This window comes from Myotis brandtii, unplaced genomic scaffold, assembly GCF_000412655.1.
Source record: "Myotis brandtii unplaced genomic scaffold, ASM41265v1 scaffold793, whole genome shotgun sequence".
Classification (NCBI taxonomy): Eukaryota; Metazoa; Chordata; class Mammalia; order Chiroptera; family Vespertilionidae; genus Myotis; species Myotis brandtii.
Window position 1 is genome coordinate 482201 of NW_005371193.1, and position 9715 is coordinate 491915.

General features: G+C 42.9%; 1 protein-coding gene across 1 annotated transcript; it reads right to left on the minus strand.

Annotated features, from left to right (window-relative positions):
- Window positions 1-490: 490 nt before the first annotated feature.
- Window positions 491-6157, minus strand: NPC2 (Niemann-Pick disease, type C2). The gene is made up of 3 exons (XM_005883565.2): window positions 5986-6157; window positions 3583-3755; window positions 491-1222 (listed from the first exon to the last, which is right to left on the minus strand). Exons 1-3 carry the CDS (start codon window positions 6140-6142, stop codon window positions 1136-1138), a joined length of 417 nt encoding a protein of 138 aa, XP_005883627.1. The 5' UTR covers window positions 6143-6157; the 3' UTR covers window positions 491-1135.
- Between the last annotated feature and the right edge of the window lie 3558 nt (window positions 6158-9715).

Below are 9715 nucleotides of genomic sequence, written 5' to 3' on the forward strand. Positions count from 1 at the left end.
TTTAAGCTTCTAGGCTTGCCTCGTGGAAGGTTCCCAAAAGACTACTATGCTTCACGACAACTTGCAACTGAACTCCTCACCACCCCCACCCACTTCAATTCCGTTCCCTTGCCCTTTCAGATGTTATTATTCAACTAGGCGATGTTGGCTTTCACTGCTTATTTCAAGCACACTTGGTGGTATAAGATTATGCAAATAAAGCAGAACAAAGTCATTTCCTATAAAATACTAGTAGATAGCTAAGGTCTAACTGGGCAAGAAGGGGACAAAAGGCAGTTTCTGAGAGTTGTGTCTTTACTGCTCTCTGGGACCATGGGACTGGGTATCCATCCACCTTCCATGGATCTGGGGGAAATACTCTGCAAGAAGCGGGTGACTAAGCACAAATGCAGAAGACTGCCAAGTTTTTATTTATTCAAAGGGACATTTCCAGGTGCATAAAGAAGTCAAATTAATGTTAAAAAAAAAATACCACACCAAAAACCAAACATCTGCTAATCAATTGTTGAATTTAATGAAAACCACCTAAGACAGAAAAGGAGAAATGAGATAACCATGGAGAACCAGCCACCCAGAGTTGAGTTTGTCGCAGACCACCTCCCACTCTGCTGAAACGCGGGATACCACTGGAGACCAAGTCATTATTGTTGAGGCAGTGGAGCTGGAGGCGCTGTCAAGAGTCAGCAGGCTTGTTGCTGACTCAATGATGCACTGAACTCAATGAGGCACTTGGAGATGTAACACCCCAGCTTGAGGAATGTGGTTTGGAACCTGTCCTCCACTACAAGGGCCAATAACCTCAGGGCAGGTTATCTAATATCCCTAAGCAACCTCATTCTGGTCCTGTCTGACTGGACCCTCCTTATTCCAACAGCAAAAAACACTGAAGACAATTAGGTCAATCCCTACACACTCTCTTCTTTCCTTCAACCCTTTTACAAAAGATATTACAAGGGCAGCAGTTCTAAGCTCTCCGGAAACAGGGTCTGAGATGCAGTTGGAGGTTGAGAGGCATAAACAGCAGTTTAGAAATTCCTTTCCTCTTATGGCACTGATTTAGTTTAGACTTGGTTTCTCCTCCCCTCCCTCCACTCATGCTCTCATCCCCAGACGGACATACAGGCATCAAACAGCTCTAGTTTTCAAGCTGTACTGGGATTTCCCAGCAGAAGAGACACTGGTCTTTGTCATCCCGAAGTTCCCACTTCACCACCAGTTTTATCTGGAGAAAGAGAAAAAGAATTAAGAAAAATGAAACTAGGATCTCATCTCAATCCAGAATTGGTTTAACTATGAATCCTAGGAGTACATTGTAATAAACTGCCCAATTTCTCACGCATTTTTTCTTAAATCATGGCATCAGGAAAGCTGCTTGGGAAGTGGACACAGCCTGTGTATTTAAACTTTAGAATAATAACCAAGTAAACTTATCAAATATAATTTCTAAAGCATTTTTTCTATAAATGAAGGTTTACATAAAAAATGATTTTACACTGAGACAATTTCTCTTGTATTTGGCAATCTGATTCAGCTTTTCCCAACTGTAACCATGAAGAGCAGAGATTGTTAAAGTACAAGAAATTTACTTGTTAGTTGGAAATGAAACTATCAAAGCAGAAAGGATGTCCAAAGAAGTTTACTACCATATGAATAATTTCAGAAAGGATAATCCTTGTAGCATATAGTTTCAGTTAAATTCTCTAAACTGCTTTAAAAAAAATTGATTTTAGAGAAAAAGGGAGAGAGAGAGAAAGATTGACGTGTGAGAGAAACACTGCTCGGTTGTCTCCCACACGTACCCTGACTGGGGATCGAACCTGAGACCATTCGGTGTACAGGACAAAGCTCCAACCAAAAGAGCCACAACAGCCAGGGCTTAAACCGTATTTTTATTTCCTTTCTTAAAATTCAACATTTGAATGACAGTGATACCCAGGTTTCTCTAACCTTGTTTTGTAAGTTTTTCAAGAACAAGTACACATTAACTACTGTTTCCCTTAGTGCTTAAATTAACATAGTTTAAGCTGTTTTTCAAATAAAATTAATTCACTTAATAACTACCACATAGAAAGTGCCTACTATCTATCAGGCCCTAACTAGACACTCTATATAAATAATTGAGGCGCCGAAACGCCTGCGATTATAATGCTACTTTGCATATTAATCTACAAACCTGTCCCTAACCTTTAGGGTCTCTGACATCCCTTAAACATAGACTCGCTACATTAGAGACTTTTTAGGATGTTCTTTAATTACTTGCCATTTCTAGAAAATCAATGGCCAGATTGCTCCTGGGTTCTATTTGATTGGAAAAAAGTAATCCTTTTACTTCCTCCATTCTTATCAAGATTCATATTTTTAATACAGGTCCATTCCAGCAGGCTCTATTTTATAAATGTTTGGTAGAAGAAAAAGTAGGCATAGCAGGGTGAGTCAGAGGTGAAGATAAGTACGGGTTGGAGGGGGTGGAGGGGAGAAAGAAGAGTGGAAAAAGCTACCTCTCTGCTATGGAGCTAACAAGCTACTTCTCTCTTGTTAACAGATTAATGGAGAAACCAGGATTTTCTGATGATAATGCTATGACAACTTGAAATCTTGAATTATTTGATATCTGACTAAAATCTTTTGACACTTTACAGGTTTTGAAATCACAAGACTTGGCTCTAAGTCAAGGCTGTAATATTCCTTTGCAGAGTGGACTCTGTTCATATTGCATAATATTGGAAGCTCAAATTTCTTCAACTGTAAAAAAGGGATAATATCATCTCTACAAAGAGTGGTCCAGTGAAATATCCTAATATATAAAAAGTCAGGGGCCGTCACAACCAAAACCACTGGACAGACGACCGAATAGCAGGCTGCGTAGGGTGACCAGGCCAGCAGGGGAGTTAGTGAGGGATGGCCAAACGACTGAACAGCAGGCTGCATGGGGCGACCTGGCCGGCAGGGGGGTTAGTGAGGGATGACCAAACAACTGAACAGCAAGCTGCGTGGGGTGACCAGGCCAGGCTGACAGGGGGGGCAGTTGGGGGCAACCTAGCCGGTGGGGTGGAGCAGTTGGGGCAACCAGGCCAGTGAGGGGAGGCAGTTGGAAGAGACCAGGCCAGCAGTGGGGGCAGTAAGGGGCAACCAGGTCAGCAGAGGGTGGGCAGTTAGGGGCGACCAGGCCAGTACGGGGGGGGGGGGCGGTTGGGGGCAACCAGGCAAGCGGGGGAGAGGTGAGCAGGTAGGAGCCAGCAGTCCTGGATTGTGAGAGGGATGTCCCGGATTGGAGAGGGTGCAGGCTGGGCTGAGGGGATCCCGCCCCACCCCACCCCCGCCCCGTGCACGAATTTCGTGCACTGGGGCTCTAGTTGTATATAAAAATGGCTATCCATTAGGCTATAGACAAAGAACAAAAGAACTCTAAAAAAATATCTGTGTACCTCGTGATTCCTAACACTCTAACTTATTTCCTTCCCTCAGGCACCTTTCCTTCACAGAGTAGAAGGACTCAACTCCACTTTTTTCTTCCTGCCCCCCTCCTCAGATATCTAATCTAGTCACAAGATCTCCAGTGTCCTCAACAACAAGGTCACTTACCGAGGGGTACGCACTCTTCACTGGCAGTTTAGCCATGTAGTTGTAAGTCTTGTTTTTTTCGATGGGGCAGGTGACTCCACTCTTACAACCATCAGGTTCAGGAATGGCAAAGGCAATTGGGACGCCCATCACGATGCCATGCACCACGGCTTTGCTCCCTTGAGATTGAGTACCTAAGAGGAAAAAAAAAGAGAATAGTGATGGAAACAGCCTATTTCCAAACTCTAAATAAAAATTCAGATATATTCTCAAGCAACCGCATTGCTATGATAGCAAATCATAACGTTTGTAGCTCTTAATTCCTAGGGTCTATTTCTCTTTGTAGTTATGCTTTATACCTATGTGAATGCAGAGCAAGCATTTACTGCAAAACTTGAAAAATTACTGAATTATGCAAAAAATAAAAGGGTATCAGTGCAAAAAACACACACAAAGAATTGTTTTCTTTGCTCTTAACCCCACCTTGCCCCTCACTGCCTTTCACAGTTTCTCAAGAGAATCAGAGCTACTTGGATAAATAATCTCATTCAACAAAGTAACTGATTTTTGGCTGTTAACTTTCTATTTACTATTTCCATCAGCTTTTGTCAAAGTGGATTATGTATCTTAAAGAGTTTTAGGAGGCTGGTCTCTGAATTCTCAAATACTCCCACACAAAGGATTCCATTAGAAATTAAGAATAAAATAGAAGGCAATGTAGAAAGAAGGAATACAGAATCTATATACATACCATGGACTGTAGCAGTAGAAAAAGAGGTAACCCTTTAGAAACTGGATAAGATTAGAAAGAGGTGCATTTCTGGCTAAGCTCTGCCCTCCAGATGAAAAGATGGGCAGGAGGAATAAATATAATAAAATGAGGGCAACCAGAATTATAAGCTGTTAGGTCATTCTGGAGATCCGGACTATTGGCTCTGCTTTTTGTGTGTGTGTGTACCGTTTCCAGAGGTACAGAGAGGATGTATCAGATATTAAACTGGTAAGAACAGGTACTACACTTTAATCTTAGCCCAAAAGCAGACAAGCTATGGGCTGTTTCTTTCTTTCTGTCTGGGTTGGTGATGTCTTTAGGCTTAAGAATAAGAGATGACAGGAGTGGGGGATATGTGCAGTGAAGAAGGAAACTTTATTCAGTGAAAAACAGCTTAACTGTGATACAGCATGGCCGTGAGGCAGCGCTGGGGCCAGGCCCTCTGAATAGACAGCTCTGCTCTGCACCTCCACGATCTGCTTTGCTCTGCTTCCTGCCAGTCTGCTCTTTCAGCTCAGCCAGGAAGACCCATTCTCCAGTCTTCAGTGCAATGGGAAAGTGTGTTTTGATATTTCTTATTAGACTGTCTAATCTAGTTCCAAAGGATAGAAAATAAAAGAAGGATTCAGGGTAGATACCTTCCTAGAAATAAAGATTATGCGGTTATCTAGATTCCTGGAAATCTGAAGGTGATAAATGTGGTACCACAAAGCAACAGGTTCCAATGTTTCTTCAAGTTGAAGCAATTTCTCAGATTTCTTGATTGCTTCTTGGGTCCCCAGTGAGTTCCCTAAACCTAAGTATTAATTACTCTTGTGTTTTGAGGCAGAACAGACTTAATAGCTAGAAGGCATATTGCTTAAAATAACATTTAGAGGAGTTCCAAAGTCTACAGAATTGGGGTCTGTACTAATACTCTGAAGTCTGTAGCTAAACAGCTGACATTCCCATAAAAGCCTACTGCGCAATATGGTCCGAAATAGGACACAGAGATCCAAGCTGTCTTCTCTCACCTGTGAACACATGGAAATCTCTCTTTGCTTTGAGGGAGTCTGGACTTTGGGAAACAGGCAATATGGGAACCCCATATGAGAAGGATGTCCAAGGATATAGCCAATCCTAGCTATACACAGGCTGGAAGGGAGGTCACAGTGTGGGGAAGCACAGAACGCAATTGGAATGTCTGTAAGGAGGATTCTCTAAAAGGTCGAGAGCCTCTGAGGGGACCTTGCTGAAGGCGGCAGCTTCTACCTTGACTTTTCCAAACAAGTCCGATCCCCCAGGGTATTTTGCTAGAATCTCTATGTTTAGTCTTTAAAGACTTGACCTTGTAGAAGCATATACTTTCTCAAGGATACTTATTCTGCTGAATGTATCTAGAGGTTAATTTTAGTTCAAGCTGTGTTACAATAAAAGCCAAAGGAGGTAGGCGAACAGGGCTACTTGGCGGTGATAGCCAGGTAGTGCCTTAGCCTCTCTATCACAGAAACGTGTGTTGATCATTCATCCGTCGTTCAGGGTCTGCCGGTCAGCCCCCGCATCACAGAATTCTTACTGCAATTCCCCTCCCTCACATTCCCATGCTCATCCCAATACTTGAGACTGATGTTATGTTTAAGATGAAGTTGAAGGTAAGAGCCACTTTTACTCACTACTGGTGAAGGTGACATTGACAGCATAAGATTGCCCTTTCTGCAGATGGCAGGGCTGAATGGGGCATGGGATCACATTCACTTCCTTTATAACTCCAACCCCGGAACCTGCAAAAGAAGAAAAATGAGTTGAAATAGGAGAAAAAATAAACCACATAGGCTGTCCCTACCTAATGTGAAGATGCTCTATTCTCCCAGTTAGGATGAGCTCTTTCTCCTTTGACCATCAGCGATCTCCAGGGAACTGCTCATATTTGATGTGTGAAGGGGAATTAAGGAAATTATTAAGTATATATAGCCACTCCACTGCTCTGTAACCTGGGAGGTCTATACCATGAAAAATCCTACCCCCAAACACACCCCCCCCCAGGATTTTAAAGCAGCACACATATCGTACAAGTGATGGCTCAAGTCCCAGCACTACTGCTTCCATTTGGAATCTTGACATTGGCTGCTCCCAAACTGCCCTCCCTCACCATCTTTCAATCCAGTACTGGTATCTCTCCAAATTAGTGGTCTCCAAGCTTTGTATACGCCCACCAATAAGAACAACTTTAAGCATTCATCTGCAATACACAGATGTGTACACTCCACTTTGGAAACCTGTGTTCTTCAAAATAAGTATTTTTGGGGCAAGGTATGTGTCCTTTAAAAAAAAAATTCAGTCTAAAAAAGGACAAAAGTGCTATTTGTTCACAATAAATGCTTGATCAGAAAAGGTAAGGCATAAATCATTAAAAATCCCGTCATCTCATTCAGGCCCCAACACTGGACGGCTGAGTGAGAGAGAATGCAAGAGAACTGCCTGTTAACACTGCCTGTAACAGGGTAAGGGTAAGCTCTGCAATTCAGCCACCACTGTTGAGAGGTAGACTCTGAGACCTGATGCCTGGGTTTGAAATCTTACTAATCTCAATAATGGCTCCATTACTTACTGTGTAACCTCAACGCAAGATACTTAACCTCTCTGGGGATAGTATCGGTACCTACCTCATAGAGCAGGTGAGCTAACACACATGTAGCTCTGAGATAAGTGTTTGGAACATAGTCATGCTATGCAGTATGTTCCCTTTATTCACGGTTTCTCTTTCTGCGGTTTTGGCTAGTTACTCATGGTTAACTGTGGTCCAAAAAGATTAAATGGAAAATTCCAGAAATAAACAATCCATAAGTTTTAAATTGAGAATAGCATGTCTCACCCAGGACATGACTCACCCCTTTGCTCAGCAAGACACTTAGCATCTGACTGTCCCCGTATTACAGTGCTTGTGTTCAAGTCACCCTCACTTTACTTAATAATGGGATGGCCCCCAAAGAACAGTAGTAGTGATGCTGGCAATTCATATATGCCAAAGAGAAGCTGTATAGTGCTTCCTTTATGTGAAAAGGTATGTATGTATAGGAAAAAACATGGTATATACGGGGGGGAGGGGGACAAAAGTAGGTTTACAATTGTAAGTACACAAAACAGAATTTATTCTTGTTACTATTTATTAATTATTGTATTATTTCCTATATGAACACCTGTAAACCTAGTTTTGCCCACCTTGCATAGGGTTCGGTGCTATCCACGGTTTCAGAAATCCACTGGGGTCTTAAAACATATTCCCCATGGATAAAGGGGGGCTACTGTATAACTATTTACTAATTATTGTAATCATACCAGGATTCAGTCCATAAATTTAATCTAGAGTAGCTGCTCCTGGGTGGATTAGCATGTTCCCTTTTGCCACACAAGGTGAGCCTCTCATCTCAAATATACTTTGTGGGTAGAAATTAGGGATCCAGGTGATAGAACAGACTGTCTCTAAAGTAGAATGCATGAAGACAGAAAGCAAACTGAAGGCTGAGAGCACGTTATTTGCTTTGCAGTCACCGTCCCGTAGGATATGAAGTGAGAAGCTCAGGTGGACGGCCTCCGCTCTTGGGCGTAACAGCCACCATACTGACCAACACTGCTCCACCTAGTCTGTAAGTACCGTATCCCCAGCTTGTTTCTCCACCATGGCAAAGTTCTCAAACTCTACACTCAAGAATTCTCTTCTCTAAGCACTCTGTTCCACTCTGTCATAACCTCCATGGATGAAGGGGCAGGGGGAAGAGGGGGGACCCAGAACTTTAATCAACAACCTATTGAAAATCAGTGCTTATACCAAAGCTTTCTGAATCTAGCTTTTCTGCCTGCTTCTTTCAAGGCTGGGTCACATGATCTACAAGGACCTGAGTAAAGGATGGTACTTGTAGCTCCTTCATCCAGTTTTTCAGCTGACAAGAGGTTCTTGCACTCCCAATGTCAACAGAACAAACTCAGTCCCAACCTGCAAAAATTGCAAAACTAGTTTGCCTGGCCCTATTTCTCACTTGAAGAGATGCCACTCCACACAGTGGAACTCAAAAACGTTTGATGTGGGCACTAAAGTTTTTACATTGTATTTCCCAATTCAAAAGTAAATTGAACATCTGTAGCGGAAACCCTCCTTCCCTTAAGAAGTTCTTGCCGGAGGTATACACCTGCTTTTTTCAAAGGAGTAGAACAATGTTTGGATTTAATTTTTTTTCAAGGTTACCACTGAAACCCAAAGTGGCTCAAAAACACACACTAGTTTCTTATTGCTTATTAGTTTCGAGAACTTGGGCAAGGTACTCTATGTGCCTGTTTCCTCATCTAGAAAACAGATTATGAGGGCTGAACGAGTTAAGACAGTGTCTTCATCCAAATGTTGGCCCCTAAATTTAATAGAGGGAAAGGAACAGCATTTGTTAAGTAATAACAGGCCAACAGTCTTTATTCCTTCATCAGTCTGCCCCCTAGCCCCCAACTTTGCTTTGTTGAAAAAGTAAATGAGGGGATACTTTTCCACTATGTCATCAAAATTCATGTCGAAGCAAAAGCAAAGTTGGGAGCTAGGGGTCAGATTGATTAAGGAATAAAGACTGTTGGCCTGTTATTACTTAGTAAATAGCATTTACTATTGCTTGGGAACTGGATATAAAGGAGCAAACTTATGCTAGTTCCCATTCTGCTGTTACTTTGGTTAAGTTACCTAACATCTCTGGAATTCAATGACTGACTATAGGATCTCCAAGTTTCCTTCCAGCTCACGAATTTTATAAAATCAGTTTCATGCCTTTCACTTATCATTATACCGCTTCACTTCAGAAAAGTTCAGCAGGAGCAATCAATTCTGTAGATCTGACTGAACGAACTCACAATTTCTACACCCCTCCCCCTCTTTTATTTCCCAACAAGACTCCAACCACAGCGGCAAGGGGGCGGCGGGGGGAGGGGTATGTGTCACACGCTGCGACAGAAACACGAGTTCTATAGATAGGAGGAAATGACAACATTCCATAGGCCCCCCCAAAAACGCTAACGGAGTTAATCACTAAAAGGAGAACTGACTTTCGACTTGTCAGCAAAAGCTAAGTTAAAAAGGAAAAGCAAACACAGTGGGGAGGGAGAGTTCATCCACGATACAAGGCAAAAATACAAGTTGTGCGCCCCTCCCCTCGCCCCCGCGCTGTCTATGGACCTTTAGTTGTCTGTCCTGCAAACTTTAGGAAACTTCGGCAGAAGGTCCACCCATCGCCAGGGACGTCCAGGGACCCCACACGCGCGTTCCAGGGGCAGAGACAAAGCTGTGGGTGGGCGAGTTTCCTCGAGGACGGCACCTTCTCCCCCGCCCGAACCGACCCCACTCCAAGAGGGGTCCCAGGCTGAGCCTGGCCG